The sequence below is a fragment of the Arvicola amphibius genome, chromosome 2, assembly GCF_903992535.2.
Source record: "Arvicola amphibius chromosome 2, mArvAmp1.2, whole genome shotgun sequence".
In the NCBI taxonomy this organism is placed as follows: Eukaryota; Metazoa; Chordata; class Mammalia; order Rodentia; family Cricetidae; genus Arvicola; species Arvicola amphibius.
This window is the reverse complement of record NC_052048.2, coordinates 74,575,646-74,603,280: the sequence shown is the minus strand read 5'-3', so window position 1 is coordinate 74,603,280 and position 27,635 is coordinate 74,575,646. Positions and strand designations below refer to the sequence as shown.

Below are 27,635 nucleotides of genomic sequence, written 5' to 3'. Positions count from 1 at the left end.
GACTCAAGACAACAAGCAGTCACCTGTTTAAAATACTTGAGTGAATACTGATACATGGGATCGATTTCCGAGAGGCTAGCGATGACGAAGTACATCACGGAGCCCTGTGTGGCCACTGGGCGGTATTTCTCTCGAGCTATGTTGATCATCAGCTCCGTGGACTCTGCCTCCTTCAGCCTGGTTTTAATGGCACCCGAAGTGATCTGAATAAACACACAACAAGTTCTTAGAGATCTGCTTCTGAAAAGTAGTGGGGATTTCGGAATGCATCCAGTCCAGTCTAAGAAAGAGAAAAGGATAAATCCAGGCTGTGGTGGTGCACGCCTTTAATCATAGCACTTGGAAGGCAGAGGCAGGTGAATCTCTGAGTTAGACTAGCCAGGCTAGTCTACAGAGCAAGATCCAGGATTACACAAAGAAGCCCTTTCTCGGAAAACAAACAAACAAACAAACAAAAAGAAATAATGATGGCGTGAGTTGGTAATTATGAAAAGGGAACACTGAAGTAAAGGTGTGGTGAAAGAGGCTCTGGACCAAGGCTCGTTCTGACTGAGCTGACCCTGGCTCCTTGCAGCTAGGAAACTGAGAAGTCATGAGGAGGGCCTGGGGTGGAGCCCAGCTTAGAATTCTTGATGTGCAGAGACTCAGTTGTGCAAAGGCTCTTGGCAAGTGCTTGCTGCTGGACTAGTAGTGAGGCCAGCAGCTACTTTTTAACACCAACCAAATAAAAGATCATGAAACATGCTCCTATGTGTTCAAGGCTCAGTTTTTTTCTACTAAACCACTGTCTCTCTGAAGCAATGAGAATCACTTTATAGGCTGGGCTCTTTGCACACACTTCTGAAAACACTGTTTACATTTGTGAAATAGCACGAGCTTACGTACACCTCATCAGTAGCCACAGGATTCTACTGACACCAGCGGTGTGTGTGAGCACCGTGCCTGATGCTCAGAGAAGAGGTAATAGGGTGAGCTGCTCACAGTCCCACTGCACAGAACTCACCTACCTAAGGAAGGGGTAAGACACGGGCCCTCTAACTATGGCTTCAGGTAAGCAGTAGCAAGGCTGTGACAGAGGCTTGGGAGGAGGAGACTCATGCCAGCTGGTGCCACCAGGTAGACTTCCTGGAGGAAGTGACAATGACTTTCCATTTGTAAGTTGTCCTGGTTCTTCACAATCTTTGTTTTTAAAATGTTGAATAGACAAGAGGGTCAGTGGTCTATAGTTTCCATGCTCTTTGGTTGGTGGAGAGGCCTGAGAGCTAGGCATACTTTGTGTGTGTGTCCCTAGAAACTTACAGATGACCCACTCTTGCTCTGAAGATCATGTAGGACACTCAGATTTTATTTCATGTGTATGGGTGTTTTGCCTGTGGTGTGTGTGTGTGTGTGTGTGTGTGTGTGTGCACCACCTGGGCACAGTGCTGGCAGACGCCAGAGGAGGGCATTGGATCCCCTGGAACAGGAGGTACAGATGGCTGTTAGTCACAATGTGGGTGCTGCAATTCAAACCTGGGTCCTTTGGAATGACAGGTCCACCAGGGGGCCACCGGCCCTAATGATGGAGGAGTGTCTTATGTGTTACTTTCATTGATTAATAAAGAAACTGCCTTGGCCCTTTAAGAAGACAGAAAATTAGGTAGGCAGTGTAGACAGAACAGAATTGTGGGAGAAAGGAAACAGAGTTGGGGAGATGCTTCAGGCAGTCGCCATAAGCAGTCACCATGCCTCTCCTCTCCGAGATGGACGCAGGTTAAGATCTCTCCTGTTAAGCGACCACCTCGTGGTGCTACATGGATTACTAAATATGGGTTAATTAGCCAATAAGAGGCTGAAAGTAATGGGCCAGGCAGTACTTAAAAGAATACAGTTTCCGTGTAATTATTTTGGGTAAAGCTAGCCGGGTGGCGGGACACAGCCCGCCGCTCCATCTACACCTTAAACTATGACTTTTTGAAGCTATACATTTCTTGTTTTGAGACAGAGTTTCCTTACATAACCCAGGCTACTCTGTAATTCACTACAGTCCAGGTAGGCATTCAATTTTTAATGCTCCTGTCTCAGCCTCTTGAATGCTGGGACAGGTCTGCACTGTCATGGATGGATGAACATGCTCTCTGTAAACACTAAGACTGTCACTTGCCTTTGAGTCCTGCAGCGTATCAATGAGTTCTTCGTTATCCAGAATATTCCCTTCAGACGTAAAGAGCAATTTCAGGATTTTGTCTTCAATGGATTTCAGCTGGTTTTTGTCACTATTGATCCTCACAATGAGCTTGATTCGCTGTTCCTCCAACTCAGGTTTTTCAAGCCGCACCACATCACTAGATCCGAAGTTGAAAGAGCTGGATTAGAACTTGGTCAGCTCCCTAAGTCACTGCTGCTTCAGCTACCTAACTCATTGCTGTTTCCGTCCCCGTGTGTAGCTGTTCTGTTTGAGTATTCTGTAGCCAGGCATTGGGAGTGCTGTGCAGCTGAGTCTGAAAGCACATTGTCTCTGGTTGCTGGGTTGTCATGATGGCTCTTCAGAGAACTGCATGTCAATCATATATTTATTTTAATACGTATCTATTTATTTGGTGTGTGTGTGTGTGCGCGTGTGTGCACGCAGATGGAGGACAAATGATAACCTGTGGTGGTGGTGTTCCTCTGTAATGCTACCTAACCTATTTTGAGAGTGCCTCATTGACCTGGAGCTCACCCATTAGGTTAGGTTGGCTGACTGAATGCCTCTAGTCATCTGCCTGTCTCTACCTTCCCAGTACTGGGATAAAACCATGGGCCACCACACCTGGCTTTTCATGTGAGTTCTGGAAATTTAACTGAGGTCGCAGGGGCCCCAGAGATGGCTTAGCAGGTAAAGGCTCTTGGTACCAGGCCTGATGACTTGAGCTCAATTCCTAGAACCCACATTAGGAAAAGAGATTACTAAAGCTGACAGGTGATTCTCTGACTTCTACACATGCTCCATTGTCTGGTGCATATGCTACTTCCTGCTAAATAATAAATAAATATAAAAATGGAATGCAGGTCCCTATGCTTGTCTGTCAGGCACTCTATGGACTGAGCTGTCCCCCAGGCTGGAATGTCAGAGGTACAAGTTCTCTACCATTCTTCTCACAGCATCTACCCATTAGGAGGGAACCCGGTTACCACTCCAATCAGTCAGCTTCATTCACTAATGCTCATCTGTGCCAAGTCAAAAAGAGGAAGCAGAACATTTTAGACACGAGTCAAAAAAGGTGAACATGGGAGGTTATGAAACCTTACCATCTCAAAGAAGCAATTCTCTTATATAAATAGTTCATGAATTTATTCTTATCACAAAGCAAAAGATGGAAAGATAGAAGTTCTATTTTGTCAGCTCCATCACCGTATCTGATGCCCCCCCCCCCAGGAGTAACCATGGTTTAAAAGGCATCCTTCTGAAGCCCTTCCTCTGGGCCACCGTGATGGCTCAGCAGTTAAAGGAGCCTGCTGCTGAGCCTGGAGACTTGTGTTCAATCCCTGAGACCCATGTGGTGGAGGGAGAGCATCAACTCCTATGGTTGTCCTTTGAGTGGCGGTGTAAGGGTGTACACAATATATGCATCCACAATAGATAATGTAATAAAATATAAAGTGCTGTATATAATAATATAAATATACAACATGATAGACATAAAGAATAATAATAAATCTTTAGCTGTATGACTATATGTGCATAGACATAGAATAAGTTCGATGATATAGTGCTAAAATAATCCTACAGGTAGCTCTTACAGTTGATCACATTGGAAAAAGACCTCCAGTTTAGTGGGGAATTTGATAACGACAGACAGATCTTTTCTTGAGATTTATTTTATTATTTGCTTTTCTTTGTCAAAACTTCTAAACAATGGCTAGAAAGACAGCTCAGAGGTTAAGAGTGCATACTACTCTTGCAGAAGACCTGAGTTTCGTTCCCAGTACTTTCAGTGGGTGGCTTTTAACCTTTTGTAACTCCACCTCCGTGGGATCTGATGCTATCTTTGGCCTCTGAAGGCACCTGCACTAAGTGCAGATACACAAAGACAAACATGCATGCATATGATTAGATATAAAAATAAATCTCAAACCACCCTTCTAAACGAGACATTAGGAAACCCATGAACATCACCCAGCTTCCCAAACATACTCTCTCACCCGGTTACCTTAGCAGCTGATCCTCCAGACCTGATTTAGTTACAGTGAAATTGATGATGGTGACTTTGATGCACACCTGGAAGAGAAGCAGGGAGGACACGAATGTCTAAGCGCAGCTGGCATGACGTGATGGGCTTTCTTTATGGGACCAGGATCACTGTTCTCCGGGAAGGGCATCTCTAGTCTGATTACACACATGCCTACCCACACGCACCAAGTAGACCATGGTGTTCAAAAGCCAATGGCTTCAGAATTCCATTCATGATTTTCTCTGCCAATAGGAGTGGTAATCTTGCTTTTTCCCCTCTTCCCCTCACACAGGATCCTATATGATAGCTTAAGGATCAATGAGCCAGAAAGGGATAGCAGCAGCATTTTAGAATCAACAAATCTGGTTTGAATTTCAGCTGCACCCTGCAGTGGTTGCATGAGTTTAGGCAAACCTTTCACCTCTGTCAGGTTTTCATTTTTGATAGTTATAAAGAATTCACAGAGTATCTGTGAGGACTGGACAAAATAATAAAATCAGTTACATATAGTGCCTTGCCCATGTCTGTTAAAAAGAAGCTTTATGGTAATAAAGTGAGCTGCTCTACATCTTTCATCTCATCATAACATCTTTATAGGAAACTATTAGTATACTCTCATAATATTCAGATTTCCCTTGAAAAAAAATCAAGGGCATGGGGCAGGCAGAAGGTAATTCTTCTTGCCGTCTCTAACAACAGTTACTGGAAATCTGGCCAGTAAATGATTCTCTAAATTCTCTAGAGTTTTCCAACAGTATTTGGAGTACAGGACATGGACATCTGAGTGCTGTGAGACAGGTTGTTGTTCTGGGGACTGACTGGGTGGGGGCATTTTGTCCTATGGAAGGAAAGGAGAGTGGCAGAGGGAGAGAAGGGGGAGCAGGAGAGGTTGTCAGCTGCTCCCTGCATGGGAGACCCCACCAAGCTTTGGCGGCTCATCACACATCACTCATCTGGGTGAAAGGTTCCAGCTCATGCACTAGCGGCTCATACACACCTCAGGCAGGTAGTGTGGGTTCGGCATTTTCGTTGTCATATAGAACCTGAAACTCTTGTCGTAATCGATGTCTGAATCTCCGAGGCGGATGAGTAGTCTTCCGCCACTAATGAAAGTTTGTTTTAAAAGAATGGGTTCCAGGGCTGGATCCAGGACTTCTCTGAGCTTAAAAATGGAAACGAACCATGAAAAAAACAAAACAAACAAAAAACAAATGGAAAATGGATGCCACCAATTTGACATTTAAGAGTCCCAGGACTTACTTTGAATAAGTACTTTCCCAGTGATCATGTATTTCCTAATACCCTTACATTACCTCTAACAGTGCATGCTCACTGATTAGTTATCACTTGCATAAGTGATTAAGAGCCCACAAAGGGACTGCCTTTATTTAGAATGATCTCACATGCGACTCATCCCTATGAGAAATTATCTTAGAGAGAAACATGATAGCACAAGACTGCCGGGTGACCTCAGCCGTCTACACACGAGTAGGTCTATGTGGTGATACCATTTTCTGAAACTTCCTTTTGATCTCAAAGAAACTAAACTTTTGCTAGACCTTGTAGCCAAGTAAGTGATCTGCCTCGATGTCATCTAGGATTGTACACTTAATTGGTGAGCTCCTGGTGTAGTGAGAGACCCTGTTTCCTAAAAGAGACGTAGACTGATAGAGGAGGACACCTGAGGTCAACCTCTGCCTGCCACATGCACGCACATGTGACCCACATCCTTCCCAGTCCCCACACGGAACCCTGAGATAGACAAGACTGATTCCACACTGATAAGTGGGCAGGGACCAAGTCTGAAAGGAGCACTGTAGCAAATACAGAGAACATCCAACAATGAGCATCGTGGAGATGACTCCAAGCTCTGGAGAGCAGGGAAAGCCTGGCTGGAGCATCCCGTCCCTGTGGGGAGACTGACTCCCAAGTGTGCTCTGCTATAGATAAAGGGCTGTCCTGCGGGGACAACACTACAGAAGGATTTTGTTCTCTGATGTGAAGGAGGAAAGTCCTGGGACCTCTCATGTCTCAAAGTAAGCACAGGGTTGAGAGCATAGCTTGAAGCTAACATCACTGTGCCACAGTCTTCCAGAGACTTCCCTCTGTCACATGACTGCAGGGTTCAAGGCAGGGCCTGGGATTCATTCCAGCACCTTCTCTGTGTTGGTCAAAGCTTGGATGCATTGAGGTTGCTCTATGTGGCGCCAGTGGGGAGTATTGTAACTCTGTTTGGATTTTCTAAGCAATCAAGATTGCTCAGATAGTTGAACCTCTTACTGCCTCAGTTTCTCCGTTAGAAGAATGGGATAATAATAGTAACTATCTGGTAAGGCTGAAGTAAGAATTAATAAATTAGGATAGTGAGAATCAGATTTTGACGGGTTCCCATGAATGTTAGGGAGGACATGTTATTATCAGTCCTTGTTACAAGGGCTGCAGTGAAATTACCCCAGTCAATATCATTTCTGAGCACCTTTTGTGCTGTATCAGAGATACTTCTACATGGGATTGAAGTGGTCACAGCCCATGCTTTTATTTAGTCCTTCTTTCTTTAAAACATGGAATGGCAAATTAGGAAAGCAAAGTGTGGTCATTAGGCAATTGCATTTTGACAATAAAATTTGCTTTGAAGCAGAAGGTAGATCTAGCTAATACCTGACCAAAATTAACCATAGAGGTTTTGGAGGACTGAGGAAAGATAGAGAGACAGTAAGTAGTAAGGTAGGGCTTAGAGAGGGTCTCAGCCCTTTCCAATGGAGAAAGGACAGAAATAGGAGGTCACTGGTCACTTCTCCACCACTTCTCTGATCATTCAGGTTCTTATCCCAGTATCTAACTCCCGAGTTTTTATTGAATTAGATAAACACATCGGACATCTTTTTGTCAGAATGTTTTATCCCAGTAAGAGGATGAAACTAGAACAGATCATATCCCTGCTTATTGGCTATCGCTGTATCCTGGTTGTTCTTTCAGAGCTTTTGCTCGAAAGATCTCTTCCTCCCTCCCCTCACTTCTTCTCTGTTTACTATCTTTGTCCCCACTGAGTCTATGTGCTACTGAAGACAGGGACTCTGTTGATATTGTTTGCAGTTTGCTCTCAGATGTTTGCGGAACGATCAAACAATGCAAGCAACATTAGTCTTGGAGTGATAAATCCCGTAGTAGAACATTTTACCTCAATGAGCCATGCCCCCCCTGTGGGCTGGGAATGTAGCTCGGTTGGTAGAGTGTGTGCCTAGCATGCCCAGAGTCCCTGGTTCTAGCTCTAGCACTGTAGAAATGAGCTTTGATGGCACAATCTGTAATTCCAGCATTCGGGAGTAGAGGCTCATAGAGTGGACCAGGAGTTCAAGGTAACTTTTGGCTACATAATAAGTTTGAGACCAGGCTGTATACATGAGACTTGTCTCAAAAAAGGTTCATTTTCATTAGTCATCAGTTTAATCTGACCTTGCACCCAAACAGAAATAATGATTACATCTACTAGAATAGTTCATAGCTCATCATTAGTGTGTGGCATGTATGCAGACAGAGGTTCCTACTGTCATTACTGCTTTGTCATTTTCCATCCTTGAAGGCCCACAGTGAGGCCTGGGAATGTGCAGTGTTGGAAACTAAAGACTCAGCTACCAAATAATGTGGTGAAACTTCCTTCAACTAACGGATTCCAGCTCATCTGAGAATGTACTGATTGAGTAGCAACTGGTTTGACCAAATTAAAAATGGACTTGGCTGGTGTCCTTCACATGTGCAGGTGTGGTCCATTGGCCTGAACAGACAGCATTCCAGATATTGGATAGTTAGGAACTAACATGAGAGGGCAAAGCAAAACTCAAACCTCTTCCAGCAAGACAGGCAAACCCAGCCGGATAGAATTTTCTAGTATCCGTAAGAAATTGTTGTCTGTAAGCTTAATGACCTTTAGCCCGCTCTTGCTCTCCTTGTTTCTTATCCAGCGGTTGGCCTGGGAGAGAAAACACACAGAAGGTCCTTGCTTCTGAGTAAAACAAAAGTCAGGAAGGGAAAGTTTCTAGAATAAAGTTTAGAGATACTGTTCGACTAAATTGGAAACATAAAAAACAAAACCCCAGCCGGGAGGTGGTGGTGCACGCCTTTAATCCCAGCACTCGGGAGGCAGAGGCAGCCGGATCTCTGAGTTTCAGGCCAGCCTGGTCTACAAGAGCTAGTTCCAGGACAGGCTCTAGAAACTACAGGGAAACCTTGTCTCGAAAAAACCAAAAAAAAAAAAAAAACCCAAACAAAGCAAAAATTCCTCTTGCCATGAAAACACCACTTAAGTCCGATGTTTGAGATTTCTCTTTTTGCCCAAGTTTAAAACAAAGGAAGAGAAGAGCAGCCTAGGAAAGCCAGGTGTTTGTCACTCAGCTCCTGAGACTTTCTCTGGCGCTTCCTGTGCTGGTCCTTGCTTAAGTATTTAGGAAACCAGACAGCAGGGCTCTGTAAATTGAAGGCAGGCTTGCCCCCAGTTCCATCTACTCTGACTTCAAATTGATTTCTAAGGCGTTTCAGGATAAAAGGATTCATGATCACGAATTTCTGTCAATTTATATGCTCCCTAATAGAAGACAGAAAACTAATGGCCAGTCTTCCAAATAAAACTAGTCAAAATGAAGAGAGAGCTCTCGGGCAGGTCCCTTCTGACTTTTCACAAGACCGAACCCTTCTGTACGGCCAGGGACTCTGAGCAGAAGACTTCTCAACTCCCCTGGTCTAAGTCTCCATGGCCAGTCAATTCTGTCAAATTCCTCTCTCCCATGTAGCGCAGGAATATTCAGCAGAGGGCCCCTCGGTCAGGAGCGTTTGCTACACACCTGATCTTGGGGATCAATCATCAAAGGCCACCTTCTCCCCTGAGTAACCAAAATGCCATTCTCAGTGGATATCAAGTCTCTGGGCAGCCCGTCTGTGTTCCACTGCCGGATTTCGTAGGGATCTCCGAGAATGTTAATGAGACTGAAGGAGGGGTCAATTGGAATGTCCAGGACCAGGCAGGACTCAATCCAGCACTCTATAAGCTGTATAAATAAGGAGGAACATTCAACACATGGTGGAGAGCAGCAAGAAGCCAGTGCCTGGGAGAGCTATGGTCTACTGATATCCATAGGGGACACGGAACAAAGAAGTGGCTTAAAACCCAGGGATCTGGCACCAGAACAGTGTCGTTAGCTATGGCTTCAGACATGCTAGCATCTGTGTGGACTCCAGTCTTCTCATGTGAAGAAGACTGTGGTTCTCATGATGGCTGAGTATTGCTGCACGATATAGAACTGTCTTTCCCTGCTCCCCAGCAAAGGACTGTTCACACTGAGCACTTTCCGAGTCTGGGTGGCTCTTAGACCAGGTTCCACTGCTCAGGAAGAAAGTTATTTCATAAAAAATGGCTATGCAATTCTTCCTGAAAGGAATTTTCTCTGGAAAATTAGACATGCAGACAGAATATCTGTGTTCTGATAAATTATATGTGTGTGTGTGTGTGTGTGTGTGTGTACACATGCATATAAAGACAAAAACCCCATATTTGCAGATTCATCCAGTGTCTTGTTCCTTTTCATCTTCTCTTTGTGCTTGTCCTGCCTCTTCAAGAGTCCACATCTATGCTGACTTTAGATGCCACTTGTGTTATAAAGACAGGGACCTCAGGGTATTCTTGTTCCCCCAGGTCATTGTGTTGAGTGATGGATAGCTTTATAATGTAGGAGGAGGAGAGGGAGAAATATGTTATTGGATGCCTAGGTGTAGATGACTGGTCACCAGACAACAGGAGAGGTAAAGGCCTATGTGTGTGCGTGTGTGTGTGTGTGTGTGCGTGTGCGTGTGTGTGTGCAAGTGTGCGTATGTGTGTGTGTTTGAACATAATAGACATTTCTGCTCTGATGAACTGCCATAGTAGAGAGCTTCCATCTAAACCGAGGAAAACGGGTTCCCCATGCCCCACCCAGCTCCCCCAGCTTCTTACCATTCTGCACTTACTCACCAACTGCCTGTACTGGGCTGTGAAAGCCCCATAATAAGCCACGCAGGCCGCTGCTATAAACACATTGCCAACGATGTTCGCTATCTCCTCCTGGAACTTCTCAATGCTTTCTTCCCACCGGACCTGTTCATCTCCTAAGGCAGCCGTCAGCTTTCCTGCACGTACCAGGCGTGCTTTGGTCAGGGCCATGTTCTTTGCTGGACAGTTTTGGGAACATTGGGTTATATTAGTCAATATTTTCCAAATTATTATTTTTTTTTAATATTTATTTATTTATTATGTATACAATATTCTGTCTATGTGTATGCCTGCAGGCCAGAAGAGGGCACCAGACCCCATTACAGATGGTTGTGAGCCATCATGTGGTTGTTGGGAATTGAACTCAGGACCTTTGGAAGAGCAGGCAATGCACTTACCCTCTGAGCCATCTCTCCAGCCCCTATTTTTTATTTTTTTGAGATAGGGTTTCTCTGTCGCTGGCCTCAAACTCACAGAGCTCTGCCTGTCTCTGCCTCCTGAGTGTTGGGATTAAAGGCATGTGTCACCACTGCCTGACTTATTTTCCAAATTATTAAGAGTTGCTTGATTTGCTTTGGTTTCCAAAGGAGCTAGTATTACACAGCTAGTGATGTCAGCTCATCTCCACAAAAGCTAACACCAGTTCCTCCTGTGTGTACATTTCAGAGTCAAGTCTAGTCTCTTCCATACTGGGAACTTCTTGTGTGTTCCTTATTCTGGCTGAAGACAATGCTCTCTGTGGTATTTATTGTTTACACCAAAGTCACGTGTTCTTTAGAGTTATAACATAATACTCCACCAAGTCTTTTTGTATGTAAGATGGGGAATTTATACAGCATCTGCATCCTTCTCATCTGATACTAGAAAGCTCATTAGAGGACAATGAAAGCACATCCTACAGGGTCGATTACAGCGGAGATTTGGGAGCTGGAGAGACAGCTCAGCAGGGAAGAGCGCTTGCTGCTCCTGCAAAGGACCTGAGTGTGGGTCCCAACACCCTTGTCAGATGGCTCACAATTCTGGCTCTGGGGCATCTGATCCTCTTCTTCAGGCACTGCACTCATGTGCTCACACACACACACACACACACACACACACACACACACACACACAATCGTAAATAAAATAGGGCCTTTTGAAAGCTATGATCTGACTCTCTGAAAACTCTTTCTCCTCTTGAAAACCAGGCCTTTCCTGTCCGAAGTAAGTCCCAAGTCTCTTACCCAGACTTTCTTTCTCATTCACGCCTTTGTCGTACTCGTCTTGCAAAGTCTTTATTTGATCTTCCACTTGTTTCAGCAATGCTTGCTTCTCTCTCAGAGTAGCCATTGTAATGTCAAGTTCGGCCTAACAAAAACAAGCAAGAAAATGGGTCCCCCAAAGATTGATCTGCCTATATGTAAAACTAATTTAAAGTATGATTTATGTTCCTTTTTACATGTCCCCAGAGAATTCCACCTTGCACAGCTTGGGCTAGGGACGTAGCGTGGTGGGCAGGATACTTGTGGAGCATGTGTGAAGCCTACATTTGATCCCTAGTGCTGCATAAAACCAGGCACAGTGGTGCACACCTGTAATCCCATCACCTGGGAGGTAGAGGCAAGGGGATCAGAAATCCACATAGCAAGTTTAAGGCCAGCCTAGGCTACATGAGTTCCCCTCCTCTCTATAAAATAGAATGTAATCAAACAAACAAACAAAGAACAAGAACAGTAACCAGCAAAATAAGGTGTAAAATAGAGAAACAGATGTACTAGTTACCATAATGGCTTATGATTTTAAATTATAAAACAAGTTGAATCTTCATGTATGATTTAGACTCCCATTTTCTAACTAGTTCTCTGTATCAGAAGTCTACCTGCTAAGGCCCACAGGCCACAACTAGCCTATTGCTTATTTTTTTAAAAAAGTTTTATTAGCATATATGAGTATATATATTATATATATTAGCATATATATTAGCATATATATTAGCATATATTAGCATATATATTAGCATAATAGGCTTCATTATGACATTTTCATGTATGTTTATAATGTATATCACATTACTCTCTCTTGTGCCCCATCCCATTCTTCCCCATTACTCTTCTCTTTCTAACTAGTCCCCTTCCTCCTTCATGCCTTTTGTTTTTAATAACCTAATGAGTCTCATCAGGGTTGCTTACAGGACCCTGGGCACCATGCCAATGGGCAAGTGCTTCTCCCTCTCCCAGCAGTGGGGAACAACTGTTTCTGTACATGCTGTACATAGCTAGACTAGGGCTTCTTCTTTCTCCTCCTCCCCACCCCTACTTCTTGGCTCTCTTTCTTCAGGGTGCTGAGGACTCAACTCAGAACTTTGGGTGCAGAAGACAACATTCTCACTGAGTCACACCCGCACCCTCTAAGACAGGTCTTTCCTCAAATAGAGAACAGTTTGAGGCATGATACTTGTGTGACACTAAAGGACAGTGTCCATCATAAAGTGATGCGGGGCCCTCGCCATGCTTGTTGGTGCATGCATTGTTTACATGCTGGCTGCTTCTGTGGGGTAATCACAGCACTGGAGCATTGTTTACTATCTGGATGTGTCTAGAAAGGTTTTGCTCAGCCTGCTTGATACCCTTATCTTCTGTAACCTGCAGGCCTTTGTTCCTCTTGGGAAGACTGAGGACCTTATGTCTGATTGTGTGTTCAGTGGTTCTCACACCTGAGATGACCCCGCCAGGTGTGGGAATGCAGACCACCAACACAAGAGATGTCAGAAACTCCACCAGCATCACAGATGTCTTCCCCTTCCCCTGATATGAGGGAGAGGAATTTACTCAAGACACTTTCTTCTTATTTTACAAAAGGCTGACTTCAAAGAAGATTTCTGGGGAAGAAATCTGACTGCTGTTATTAAAAGTGAGTTACTTTCAGGACTGTGATCACTACCACACTGCATACAAGAGGATCACAGTGGTCGCCACAGACAGCGTGAGTGATGGCTGGTCATGACCTTCTAGCCTATGAAACACCACATTATGGATAACGTACCTGGGCAGCTCTGAGTTTTTGTCTCTTTGGTTCGACTTCCTTGACTACCCGAGAGTACAGATCCATGGCTCTCACCCACATGCACATGGATTTACAGGCTTTGGACACCTTTTCCACCTTCTCGGGCACAAAGTCAGGATTGTTGATGTACCTTTGAAGCTTTGCCAATATCTGAGGTTTTATGTTTTCCTTATCGTATTCTAGAAGCCTCCTCAGGAAGTTAGAGTCACCAAGAAGTTGCTTTGCTGTTGGCCAGTCGGGCCTGAAAGAGACCATGGTGAGCTAATGGGATTGCCATCAAGCAATGGAAAAACACCAAGATGAACCCCTGTAAGAACATTATAACATGACCCCAGGAGGTGGGGAGTTTTAGTCTAGGCATGGTAATTTTGCTAATGGCCCAATTAATTCATGGGGAGAAAGGCAACTGGATGATTAAATCTCTATGACTTAGATTCAGTAGAGAATGAAATATAAAACAAGAGTTTTAGAAATGTAAGACATTACAGAAAAAGTAATTAAAAAAGATTTATGTGTTTTTAGCGATGTGTGCGTTGTGTGTGGGAATATGTGTGAGTGTACTGACTGTGAAGGCAGAGACATGGGATCTCCTGGAATTGTTGTTGGTTGTCTTGTATTCTTTACTCTTTGGCTCTTTTGGGGGCCTGCCACCCAGCTCCCAAATAAATCACACAGAGGCTTATTGCTATTTATAAATGCCTGGCCTTAGCTTGACTTCTTTCTTGTCAGCTTTTCTTGAATTATCCCATCTATGTTTGGCCTCGGGGCCTTTATCTTTTTCTATCTCTGTATAGCTTTTTCTTTCCTGCTTCATGTCTAGTTGTGTAGTTGGCCCCTGATATCCTCCTCCCTCCTCTCTCATTCTCTGATCTTTTTCTTTCCTGGATCTCTCCCCTATTTATCTTCTCTGCCTGCCAGCCCCGCCCATTTCTCTCTCCTCCCTCGCTATTGGTCATTCAGCCCTTTATTAGACAACCAGGTGTTTTAGACAGGCACAGTAACACAGTTTCACAGAGTTCAACAAATGCAGCATAAACAAAAGTAACACACCTTAAAATAATATTCCCCAACAGGAACTGTTACAGGTGGGTGTGAACCAGCTGATGAGAGCTGGTGCTGGGAACTGAACTCAGGTCCTCTGAAAGAGCAGCAGTTGCTTTTAACTGCTGAGCCATCTCTCCAGTCCTGCAGTTATGGTTTTTATTTTAAAAACACCATAGTATTTACATTTTATCTCCTTTGCCTCAACTTTGACCTTTAAACTGTCTTGCTAGGGTGTCTTTAAAAATACCTTCTAACTAGGCTGTGCATCTCTTGGTCAAACAAACATGTCCTTTTGAACTTTTGCCACATTGATATTCTCTCTCTCTCTCTCTCTCTCTCTCTCTCTCTCTCTCTCTCTCTCTCTCCCCCTCTCCCTCTCCCCCCGTCTCTCCCTCCATCCCTCCCTCCCTCCATCCCTCTCTCCCTCCCTCCCTCTCTCTCAAGACGGGGTTCTCTGTGTATCCCTGACCGTCCTGGAACTTGCTCTGTAGACCAGGCTTCACACTGATATTTCTGAGAAATTCTGATCAGGTAAAAAAAAAAGATGTCGCCGGGCGGTGGTGGCGCACGCCTTTAATCCCAGCACTCGGGAGGCAGAGGCAGGCGGATCTCTGAGTTCGAGGCCAGCCTGGTCTACAAGAGCTAGTTCCAGGACAGGCTCTAGAAACTACAGGGAAACCCTGTCTCGAAAAACCAAAAAAAAAAAAAAAAAAAAAAAAAAAAAAAAAAAAAAAGATGTCCAGTGGTTCTTAGGTCCCCTTTGCCCATGTTTACTAGTGCTTTGCATAGGGCCCGGCTCTGACCATGGTGCCAGCATAAGGGCCTGTGGAAACATCTGGTGGTAGTGGGGTGTCCAGACTCTGCTCAGTTTTACATAGACAGGTATATATATTTTCATATATGCATATATATATTCATATATGCATATGAAATTTAAAAAGGGGCATTTTTGAAGAAAACTTGAAAACCAAATGTCATCCAGAGGAAATCAGCTTGGCATAACATATAAATGATCTTTCATGAAGAAATCACAGCCTGTCTGTTCAGCTCCTTCCCATTCCAGGAAAACCATAGGGTTCTAAGCTTTTTCCAAGGCCTCATACCCAATGAGCATCTTCTTCTAAAAAAAACCTGCTCATGTCTTTGCCCCCCAACTTCCGGCATCCTATAGACAATGTTTTATTGCTCCCACTCTTTATCATAAAATAGACACCGAATAAAATGTTCATTGACTAAGTTTGTTGAATGACTATCTCAAACCAAATAGGAAGAATGGTTAGAGAACAGAATGAATATACGTATAGGAAAATATGAAAATGGAGAAAATGCATTAAAGGAAGATCTCGCCAGATGTTCTCAATGACTGACTTACTTGGCATTTAAGAGGATGGAGATGGCTTCCATCACAGTCATGACCAAATCAGGGGGCTTTGTGAAGACTCTGATTTCAGATATATCTGCTTTATCTAAGGAATCCAGTGCTTTATTGGCAGCGTCTAGGGCAGGGAGTGCTTCCTCAAGGTCTCTCTGGGCATCATCTGCTATTGCTTGAGTCTCTTCGGCTTTCACTTTTGCTATTGCTTCATCTTCTTGCACAACACTTCGGACCTAACCACAGAATCGAGATTGCTTAAGAGGTCTCGTTAAGGCTGAGCATCCTTAAGCAAAGGAAATCTGAAATCTGAAATGTACAGAGCACCAAAGATCATCAATTCAATATTCAAAATATCAAGCGGAGAATTCCACACTTGACCTCACGTGACAGCGACAGTTGAGTTCAGGCAGCTAAAATGATTGTACCAAGTCACAACAATATGATGTTTATAAAGTGTAGCTAAGTCAAATGGACTTGTACTTATATTTGAGTCTCTTATTGTATATTTTCTATTTATGCACATATCCCCAAAGCTAGAAAAATCCAAAAGGTTTCTTGTGCTAAGCATTTCTGAAAGAGAAATCTGACATGTGATTGAAGAGCCAGGATAATGATCTGTATTTGTCCTTTGGCTGGACCAATGGTGAGAGGGAGATATGTTTCATCCATCTTGTATCTTATGATAACATTAATTGGCAGAGGCAGAGGAACTGTTTTATAATTTCAGATATTGCTTCTTTCATGACTCTTTCAGTTCTAGTCACTGAGGGTACCAATTCGGTAGTAAAGAACCATTCTGATTTGGTCAAGTGTAATATATTTACAATTTAAAACATTACTAAATTTTTAGAAAAATAGCATTACTGATTCTGGTATCTATTTTAATGATACATATAATAAAATGATCTGATCACTTATTGTGGATCAATCTTGATTGCCAACTTGACAGAATTTACAATCACCATGGAAACACAACTCTGGGCACATCTCTAGGGTTGTTTTCCACTGAGTAGGGAAAATGACCCTGGATGTATGGTACCATTCTATGGGCTTTGGTGGGCTGGGGTCTTAGACAGAATAAAAACAAGAAAGCATACTGAACGTCTGTGCCCACCTATGTCTGCTTTCTAATTGTGGCTACACTGGACCAACTGTCCCACACTCCTGAAGCCATGGTGGACTGTACTCCCTCAAACTGTTAGCTCAACAAACCCTTCTACACTTAAGTTGCTTCCTGTCAGATAGTTGGTCACAGGAATGAGAAAAATGATACACTTTTCCTATGCAGCTGTTGAGGTGGCAGCTGACGCTTTTTTACCCATACGGCCATTTCCATAACACCAATACCTGATCAGCATTTTCTTGATCCAACACCAGTTTTTCCATCAGGGCTTCAACGTCTTGTGATTTCTGTAGTAGCACAGGTTCTAAAGCCGAAAGGTCTAATTTCATTTTATCCACTAATACGTTTGTTTCTAATAGCTTGGTGAGACCATTCTTCACACGATCTCGTGCCTAAATGACACAGATTTCACAACAGCGTTACAAGCTGTAGATTGCTGTCATTCATTATTTATACATTAAATTTTATACTACATTTTATACTACAGAATCACCACACTACTGTGTAACACTTCAAGTTGTGAACACAGGACAAGTAGAGAAACCTTCAGTTCCTAGGCAGCACAATGCTAGGAACTGGCCGCACGGGTGACTGTGTGCTTGGATCTAACTCTCTGCCTACAGCAGTGGTATGTCTCTGAACCATTCGGCTCACTGATGGAAGGGAGCAAAGTCTCTTATTTTTCTTCTTCATGGTAGCATGTTGAATGTCAGAGATAAGTTCAAACAGGAACTCCTGGAGGCCCTTATTCTGGGAGCTTGTTCTCTTAGCGTGGGTCAAGAGCATCGAGGGCCTAGGGAGACAGAGTCTTGAGAACTGGACTCTGATCGCTGCATCTGAGCCCTATTCCCAGGGGTGAGAACCCTTATCTGGGATCATGGATGTGGCACACAGTACAGGAGACTCTCTGGAAGAAACAGGAGGCACTGGCTTGAAGGCACATTGCAAAGATCATTGGGAACAGATAGAAGTCAAGGTGACTGTTGGGCTGGTTACAAGCCATGCATTCTGCAAGGCTAGGGCCCCTGAAAAGGGTTTTAAATACCTAAGTAGCAAAGGCATCCACTTGCTGAGTCTAAAATTTTTGAATTTTGGACCATGTTATTGGCTTCATGTGGAGGAGGATGGCAGCCACTATTTCTGGGCACCTTACATGTCAGGCCCTAGTTTAAGTCCCTTGTGAACATTGTATTTCTTTTTTTTTTCTTTTGCTGTGTTATTTAATTTTCACAGCAATCCAAGTAGGAGCTGCAAGTATGTCTAAGTTTGTTTTCTAAGTTAAAAAAAATTCTGTGTTACTTTTTGCTTTTATGAGATCTCATGTAGCCTAGGCTAACCTCAAGCTTGCTATGAGCTGAGGACAGCTTTAGACTTCTGGTCCTCCTGCTCCGTTGTTCATGTGCTGGGATCATAGGCATGTGTATTGCTTCAAGTTTAGGGTTATCTTCTAATCAAGTGCACAGGCCTTTCAGAGCAGGCTCAAGATCGTTAAGTAAGAGGCAGAGTTTGGGTGGCATGGAGAGTATGTGACAGAAAGCCCTTGGTCTTGGTGTTGACCCCCAGCACATGTTAGCACATTCAAGACTCATCAGAAAGCTCTCTTCCATGGTAAACTCCACAGAGATGGTGCGATCTCCGCTCGACTTCTGTGCTAGTGTGTTGTCTTTATTCTATTGAGCCAGCAACTCATATATGTGAAAGAAGGAAGATTAAAAAAAATTCAGGAAGGGGGAAGCCCTTGCACCATCACAAGAAGACACTTTCTTTGTATCATTCCAGGTTGTAAAGAGTATGGTTTGGTTTGAAGATGGCTCTGAAGAAGAGGGGGATGTAACTCAGTGGTAGAGCAATTGCTTATCATTTGGATTAAGACAGGTACATAGATGTTTAGTCCCCCCCCCCCAAGATTTAGCTTTAAGACAAAAGACAAATTGTTTTCATGGACATGACTGGACATACTGAAACTAACTGCTTCCTTTTCTCAGTGAGCATGATCAGGTAGAGGTTGATGAGCTCCAGGTAGGAGGTAGGCGTGGTGTAGTAGCGCCTGCGCAGCTCACTATAGTAGCGTTCCGCCATCTGGGAGACACTCAGGTGCACGTTCACACACATGAGGGAAAGCTTTTCTTTTAGATCGTCACTTCCAGTGTCGACAGCTGAGAAAAAGGTCTTTGATACGGACAGAAGTGCTTCTCTGGGCCACTGTAAATAAAGAGGACATTAGAAAAAAAATCCTGTTGGCCATTTTTACAACATGTTATTCAACAATTAAGAAACTGCCTTTCTTTGGGGCTTCTCCTTGTCTAGTCCTTCCTTTCACCTAGTCTACTCTTGCTCCTGCCGTTGGGGCTTCATGATCCAAAACTTATTTTTGTACCCTCTTTGTACCCTTCTAGCCCTTACTCAAGTCTTTTTGTCTCCTTTGGGAAAATGCCTTGAGACTGTTTCTTCTACTACTGTCTCTGCTACTCTCTTTCGTTGAGATTTATTTATTTTTATTTTATGTGTGTTGGGGTATTTTGCCTGCAGGTACGTCTGTGCGCTACACTGTGCAGTGTCCTTGGAGGTCAGAAGAGGTAGTTAGATCTTCTGGAACTAAACAGTCTTTAGCAGCCGTGCTGGGTGCTGGGAAGCGGACCTGGGTCATCTGGGAGAACAACTGATGCTCTTAACTGCTGAGCCGCCTCTCCCACTCTGCCTCTGCTCTTCAGTTCTCTCCCCGACCATGCCCTGAAATGGCTCTGGTTGGGACCACGATGACTCCAGTGTCAGTGGCCCCTTCTTCCCTTACAAGCTGTGTTTTCTCCTTCTTCATGACCGTCACCATACTCTTATGTCTGAGTAGCTTCCCAGCAGCCTTTAGAACAAACATGAGTGTCCTAAGCTGTGCTCAGACAGTGTCGTAGCTCCAAACAAGCAAATCTGTCTTCTCAGAGAAGTGTCCTGGGTGTCACCAACCTGGACAAACCAGTCGATGGTGCAGCAGTTCACCAGGGATGGAAACATCCGGCACCGGGACCTGAAGGCCTCGCCAACGGGACTCATGCAGAGAACAATGTGCAGTTTCTGCCGCACTCTGCTGATGAAATACTGAAACACCTGGCAGCAGACATCAGTTTTCAGTTTAAAATAAGGAAGGAACAGCAAGGGAAACAAGTGAGGATATGATATCAAATACGATTAGCTTAGATAAATGAATTGCCAATATCTTCACTCAGTGTGGTCGACAAAATCTAGATTCACCTGGAGGATACCTGTGAGGGGTTATCTTGGTCATATTACTTGACGTGGAAAGACCATGTTAATTCTGAGTGGGAGCTTTCCTAGGAAGGGGATCCTGGACTTTATAAAGTAGAGAAGGGAGCTGGGCTCTAACACACACATTCATTACTCTGTTTTCCAATGTGGATGTGATGTGTCCACTTACTTCAAGCTCTTGGTACCATGACTTCCCTGCCGTGATGGGCTGGACACAGGATGGACTGTATCCCTGATGGATTGTACCCCTGATGGGCTGTACCCCTGATGGGCTGTATACCTGATGGAATGTACCCCTGATGGGCTGTACCCCTGATGGGCTGTATCCCTGATGGACTCTACCCCTAATGGACTGTGCCCGTGATGGGCTGTACCCCGATGGGCTGTACCCCGATGGGCTGTACCCTGATGAGCTGTACCCTGGTGGGCTGTACCCTGATGGGCTTTACCCTGATGGGCTGTACCCCTGATGGACTGTACCCCGATGGGCTGCACCCCAATGGGCTGTATCCTGATGGGCTGTACCCTGATGGGCTGTACCCTGATGAGATGTACCCCGATGGACTGTACCCCAAAGGGCTGTACCCTGGTGGGCTGTACCCCTGAACTATTAGCTGGAATAAACTCATCTTTCAGTTAGGTTTGTTAGGTATTTTTTAAAAATCATAGCAGCAAGAAAGTAGTGAAGACACTCATGCAGTCTGGAAATATTAAAATGGCAGCTTGAGGCAGATGTGGTGGTGGTACAATCCTGTAACCACAGCTATATGGGAGGCTGAGGCAGGAGGATTGCAAGCTCAAGGCCAGTCTGAACTACAGAGTAAGTCCAAGGTCACACTGGGAAATTTAGTGAGGCTTTGTCTCAAATAATAAAAATAGAGTACTGGAGTCCAGTGATAGATGACTTATCTATTGTGTGAAACCCCGGGTCAATGCCTGGAATCTCAAAGAAAGAAAAGACACTTTGCAGTTGCCATTGCAACCTGATTGCTGTATATGACTTTGAAGAGATCTCTTGAATGAAGCAGGGAGGTAGAGTCCTAGGTTTTGCTTTATTTAGGACAGAGAACAGCGAGGAGTGAGGGGCAGTCCTGACATTTCCTTTTGCAGTTGTAGACTGAAAGAAGTGGCATGGCTCTGGAGAGACTATTTTTGAATATTCCTCCTTATTTTGGGAGCTTCCTCCCATGGAGGGGGACACACTGCTTTGTGGTCGTCATCTGATAACAGGGACACAGTGACTGGCTGTCAGCTTCCTGCTTTAACAGAAAAGGTATAGTAGAGGCCTAGGTTCCCATGGCTGTTAACTCCACAATGTATGTGATGGTTAGTTTTAACCATCAATTTGACCCAACATAGAATAACTTAGAAAAGATCCTCAGTGAGGGATTATCCACATCAGGCTGGGCTGTGGGCATGTTCACAGACCTAGGAAGACTCAGCCCACTGTGGAAGGCACCATGCTATGGACTGGGCACTGAATTGTGTGGGAGGGAACAGCAGACACATACAGGCAGCAGGGTTGTTTTTGTTTTCTGTCTGCTCTTGACTGTGATGTGAGAGATGACCTGCTTGCGTCAAGTACCTGCCTTGACTTTTCTGCGATCGGGGACCGTGATCTGGAATCACAAGCCAAACAAATCCTTTTCTCCCCCAAACTGCTTCTGTCAGATTATTTCCAGAGAACAGGAACAGAACAAGAACAGTATGCATTGTATATTCACTCCCAGGGGTCAGGCTGCTTCTCTTTCTCTGTCCTCCTGAGGTTCCTCTCCTCCCTAATGAATCCCCTCTGGCTTAGGGTAGCTGCAGTAGACTTGCTGATTGTTCTTATCATCTCTGACCCAGGGCAGTTCTCACGGGGACACAGCCACTATCCAGGCATAATGGCCTCAAAGTGGAAGGAGGGGCAGAGAGAAGGGAGGGGCAGGGGTGCTGGAGAAATGAAGGTGGTGGCAGCTATACTGCTCCAGGGAGAGAAATCACAGTTCCGTTTTCCTTGAGCAGAACCTTGCTGCCAGGCAAGGCTATGAACAGTGTTAGACTTGCGCCTGCAGCCTCCCCCGGGCTAGACACTGTGGTGCACCTAACAAGTGCAGGCTCAGAGAAGAATAAAGGCGACTGACTATGGCTATAATCTCCGTGGGGGAATGGGCTTTCTGATTTGTTCTTATGTGTGTTTCCATGGACACACAGAAAATAAAATACATAGAATTACAAGGAAAACCATATAAAAATCTACCCATGGACACCGTATAGGTGTACTGTGGCTGCTGAGCTAAGGTAGTCTCTGCTTAGAAAGTCCTAGAACTACTCTGGAGTGGTTACCTCATCTCTGTTCCCCTCAGAAATGCCAACTTCCTTTGCTTTTGGTCGGGTGGCTGCTAAAACCTGCTCCAGCTCATCCTTTTCGAATAAATTAGGCACTTCTCCCGAATTTAGAATGTTATTTATGTCTTCAAGGAACTCTTCTACAACGATCTGTAGGGAGAGCAGAGTGGCCATGGTGAGTCCATTGCACTACAGTTATTCCAGGAAGTTATCAAGCATTCATTCCAAGACTTACAGGCACCTTGAAAAGATGCCTAAACTGTAGCTAGCATCCTAAATCCTACACAGTGATTCTATTGAGTTTCCATCTTTCTCTCTTGTTTGGCCCAGCTCCTGCTGTGATAAAAGACCCCGTACCACCAGGGGCATTGGAAGTACAGTGCCATGTTGCAGTCAAAGCGGGAACTCAGAGCAGCTAGTAAGTAGCATCCGTAGCCCAAAGCAGAGAGAAATAAAGGGAACTTTGTTGATGTTTGTTCATGCTCAGCAGGCTTCTCCACTCTCTTCTACTGTTGGGACCCCCTGCCAAGGGCAAGGTGCTGCCCATAGTGGGCTGGGTCTTCCCACATCAGTGACCAATAAAGACAGCCCCTCACAGATGTACTCACAGCCCAGTCTGATCTAGAGAATTCCTCCACTGAAACTCCTTCTCAGTTGATTCTAAATTGTGCCAGTTTGACAGTTAAAAATAACAATATCTTACCAAAGTCACATATACAAGTACCTTATAGTCTGCTCCGTTCAGTTATGATTTCACTGTAAATATTAAACCACACCTCTGTATAGTATTCATCTTAACTGCAAATATGGGAGCACAACACCCCATGGAGATAACATTCTTTGCATTTCCATGTGCATAAATGGTTGACAAAATTTAGTTTATATTATGAGTACATTTTTTAGGCCTCACTTTGCTCTCAGCTGGGAGTAAATTATTTTCATGGATCAAATTCCCAGGAGTGAGATTAGCATGTAAAGTGAATTAATATCAACTGTTTCTCATTTAGGCTAAATATGACTTTAGTAATGTTTAAAATTTCCTTTTGTTAATTTGAGTTTTATAAGTCCTTCCTTTTGGAGAATGTAATTGGCGTACTTTTGCTCTTTAAGCAAGAGCAAAGTTAGCCACATTGATTTCTCTTAGGGAGGACTACCACAAAGCAGCATCTTCTGGACACGGCGTGGCTTTGCGCTCATCACTCACAACAGCTATAGCTATCTGCGCAAGCCTGCATGCTCTCAGACTGGTCAGTGTTCAGGCATGGATGGGAAGGGCGCTCAAAGCCTTGCATCTTGCTAAGAGCCCACTGATCTCTGATGACTGGGGAGACTGGGTGAGTCAGTTTTCTTCCGAGAGGACAGCCCCTAGTAGGCTGCCCATGCTTCTGTAGATGGCTGTACACCCATGCACACACGGGTGGAACTAATGGACTTAGTGGGTTTTAAAAGAAAAAAAAAGACATGAAGTTGGGCGGGGCGATGATTCTCTATACTTTACCCGTCCTCAAAACACAGTGGATTGTAACAACCCCAAGAGTTCACAGGGTGTTGTAAACCTATGTGCTCACTGTTTGAATACATACCTGGGTATCTGTGAAAAGGAAAACCATATTTTTGTCTTCCACACCAGCCATCTTGTACAACTTCCTCAGGTCTTCATGGAAACTGTCATAATTATACCCTCGGCTAAGTTCAATCTGCAGGCACTTGTAACCACATATGTGAGCTGCGAGTCTTGTGAGGGACTGCTTTCCTGTGCCTCCTACCCCGACCAGCAGGGCGTTGCCTCTTTCTTGGCGGATCATCCGTGCAATCCTGCAGGAAGCAAAGTAGAGGAAGACTGAGCTCAGGTTCACAGACATGGCTTCTGCAATACAGCTCATACATAGGCAAAACTCCCAAGTCTCCACCTAGAAGGACAAGCATGCACAAAAATCATGGTATCTAGAAAAAGGTCCTGTGGTTCTGAAGGGTTCTGAAGACTATCAACGGGACCAGTCACTGTATAGATCAACAACATTTTAGAAAGTTGTTGTGGTTTGAATAAGAGTGGCTGCCATGGGCTCATATATTTGAATGCTGGTGTCCAGTTGGTGAGACTGTTCCAGAAAAATTAGGAGGTGTGGCCTTGTTGGGCGAGGTGTATCATCGGGCTCAGGATTTTTGGTTACAAAGTTCCATGGCATCTGCAGTTATCCCCACTCCCTTGTGTCTGTAGATCAGAGACAACCTCTCAGCCACTGCTCCAGGGCCAGGCTTGCCTGTTCCCTTTCCCCTGCCGTGATGGTCATGGATTCTAACCCGCACTAAACACTTTTCTAAGTTTCCTCGCTTCTGTCTCTTTACAGCAATCCAACAGTAAGCAACACACTTGTTGATTCACCTTGGTGAAGAATTAACACAGTGCAATGGTCATGCTATAGACAGGATAGACAGGACCACAAAGAAGGAGAAGACAGAGCCTGAGTTCAGGACAAAAATGGAGAGATATGGATACATGTGACCACTAAATTGAGAAGTAGGTTAGCAGAAGCTGAATATATCACATAGGACATCATGGGAAATGCAGCAGGTGAGGCAGAAGAAATGCTCAAAGAATGCTCAGAATGAGTGTGTGTGTGTGTGTGTGTGTGTGTGAGAGAGAGAGAGAGAGAGAGAGAGAGAGAGAGAGAGAGAGAGAGAGAGAGAGAGAGAGAGGAGAGGGAGGGAGAGAGAGAGAGAGAGAACTATGGAAAGGATGAGGATGAACACAGAAGCAAAGGAGGATAAACCAAGGACAGAAAATAGAACTTTAGAGGCCACATGACAGCAGTTACAGAAGGAGAAACAAGGAAGACTGGACTTGTCTGTAGGCTAAAGAGATAGCTCAGTGGTTTAAGGGCATTTTCTGCCAAGCCTGAAGACCTGGTTCAGTTCCCAGGGTGCACATGGTAGAAGGAAAGAATTGACTCTTGTAAGTTGTACTCTGGTACACGCACACACACACACACACACACACACACCACACACACACACACACACACACCACACACACACACACCACACACCACACACACACATACACACATACCACACACTCACGCACACACACATACACACATACCATACACATACTCACCACACAAACACACACACACACACACACACACATTTAAGGGCTGGAATCACAATCTGTACTACCACTTCTATCTCTGAGATCTATATTTTTGACACAACTTAATTTTGTGAGTATCTAAAGCAGGAATAATAGATTTCCCCGTGAATCCACATGGGCTGGCCACACAATCTGCAAGGTGTCATTTTATGAGGCAATGGGAGAGACTGAGGGAGGAGGAAAGTGTCACGTTGTGACTCAGAGACAATCTGCAAACCTATGCTAAGTGAGTCTGAAGATATACAGAAGAAAGAAGAAGAAGGTGGCAGGCAGGATGTGTAAGAGTAACCAATGCCCATGGAGTTCACCTCTGAATACTGATGATCACATGACCACCCCACGGTGTGATGCTATCAACAAATTCTTAAAGCAAAATAGAAAATGTAAAAATAATTTCTTTCAAAAAATTATCGTCAGTGTTTTAAGTGGGGTGTATCTACAGGAATGAAAATTGTTCAGCTCCAGTCTGTGGCTACGCTGGCTAAAGGGCAGACGGGAACCAAGCAGTGTCTTAACCACCGTGATAATGGTCACGTCATAACGCACACTGTGGCAAACATGGCTTCTTGAACTCGAGTTGAGAAGAGTACAGGATATGTGGAGGACTTTATTTGCTCCTATTTATGTGAAAAAATTCTTAGGATTTAATTGTCCATCTGCACAAGGGCCAACCCTAAACTGTGATTGACAGGAGTATAAACCCTCAGAGCTGTTAATTTTTTGCTGTAGTTGTAGATCAAGGGAGATCCCACTCACACTAATAGTTTCGAGCCCGTTTTTGCAAAAATACATCACCAAATATGGGTGCCACTTTTAAACAGCAGTATCAGAGATTTATGGAGCTAAGTACACTACCGAAGGCTGGAAATTCTCTTCTAATGAGCAGCATGAAGGATCCAGGATGACTTTCCAGAGGAGAGGGATTTGAGACAAATCTTGAAATAATAGCTCAGAGTAGCCTCAAATTTGTAGCAATCTGGCCTCATTTTTCCAATTGCTGGAATTACAAGCACTGTACTCCTGGCATAGTTCTGGATAACAGTGCCCAGTGAGGATAAAGCTAAGAGAAACATGGCTTTTAAAACACGGAGCTTTTATGAAAAACTGGGGCTGTTCTGGTTTGGGAGACCTGCAGTGGAGTTAAAGGCAAAGTTTGAATATGATTCCCAAGCTGTCATTCGATTATGGAAAGAAGATTGTAGGAAAAATATACCTAGAGTTTCCATGAGATATTCCAAGAGCTAAAACTATGTATGCAATATCATTTCTGTCCATTTGTCTTTCATCCCATCAAGGAAGAAAGATAGGGAAGAGAGTGAGAGAGGGAGGAGGAGAGGTCAGAGAGAAAAACCCCCTAGAAAAACCTCCCTTAAGCTACGAAAGGAAATCACCTCCTAAATCCCCGTCCATTCTCCCTCTTCTCTCTCTTCTCTCTCGTCTCTCTATCCTCTCTCTCTCTTCCCTCCCTCCCTCCCTCCCTCCTCCCTCCCTCTTTGTTTTTTTGCGGCGACAAGTTTTCTCTGTATAGTTTTGGTGCCTGTCCTTCTTTCCTGGAACTAGTTTCTTGTAGTACCCGTGGCTGCCTTGACTTAGAGAGATCCACCTGCCTCTGCCTCCCGAGTGCTAGAATTAAAGGTGTGCACCACCACCTCCTGGCTCTGTTCTCTTCTTATGAGCCTGGGTGTGCCCGTGTGGCTGGTTTGACTTAAAGAATAGGAATAGTAGAATAGGTATGACTCCCAAAGCTAAGTTATAGAGCTATCTGCCTTTCTTTCTGCTCTTGTTGTTGGAGCCAGGGTCATCATTTAGAGAAGGACATCCCAATGCTTCCACAGAGGGGCATGTGAGGAGAACATTTGAGGACAGATGTTCCAGGCACTCCAGGTACTGTTTGATGAAACTACAAGAGATACCCCAAGAGGCCTGGAGTCATAAGAGACAATGGTGAAATAGAACCAATGAAAGTAGCATGTCTAGAAAGTCAAGTGGGACATTCTTTGAGCATTATTTGCAGAGAGATTGTGATACTGACTCAAGAGGGGTCTGTGATGATTAAATATGGTGCCATGTAAGTGGATAGGACTCACTTCCAAGCGGGT

At 44.3% G+C, this 27,635-nt stretch overlaps 1 protein-coding gene across 1 annotated transcript in view; it reads right to left on the bottom strand.

Annotated features, from left to right (window-relative positions):
* The window catches only part of Dnah6 (dynein axonemal heavy chain 6), a 190,608-nt gene that overhangs the window by 50,049 nt on the left and 112,924 nt on the right, over window positions 1-27,635 (bottom strand). Inside the window, exons 45-59 of the mRNA XM_038319156.1 lie at window positions 23,966-24,197; window positions 22,380-22,532; window positions 19,752-19,892; window positions 18,753-18,995; window positions 17,018-17,185; window positions 15,668-15,903; window positions 13,231-13,492; window positions 11,433-11,556; window positions 10,192-10,388; window positions 9,029-9,232; window positions 8,035-8,160; window positions 5,191-5,355; window positions 4,173-4,240; window positions 2,144-2,324; window positions 24-203 (exon numbers count right to left, since the gene is read on the bottom strand). Of these exons, the coding sequence (XP_038175084.1) occupies window positions 24-203; window positions 2,144-2,324; window positions 4,173-4,240; window positions 5,191-5,355; window positions 8,035-8,160; window positions 9,029-9,232; window positions 10,192-10,388; window positions 11,433-11,556; window positions 13,231-13,492; window positions 15,668-15,903; window positions 17,018-17,185; window positions 18,753-18,995; window positions 19,752-19,892; window positions 22,380-22,532; window positions 23,966-24,197 (2,680 nt within the window). The remainder of the gene's footprint in view (window positions 1-23; window positions 204-2,143; window positions 2,325-4,172; window positions 4,241-5,190; window positions 5,356-8,034; window positions 8,161-9,028; window positions 9,233-10,191; window positions 10,389-11,432; window positions 11,557-13,230; window positions 13,493-15,667; window positions 15,904-17,017; window positions 17,186-18,752; window positions 18,996-19,751; window positions 19,893-22,379; window positions 22,533-23,965; window positions 24,198-27,635) is intronic.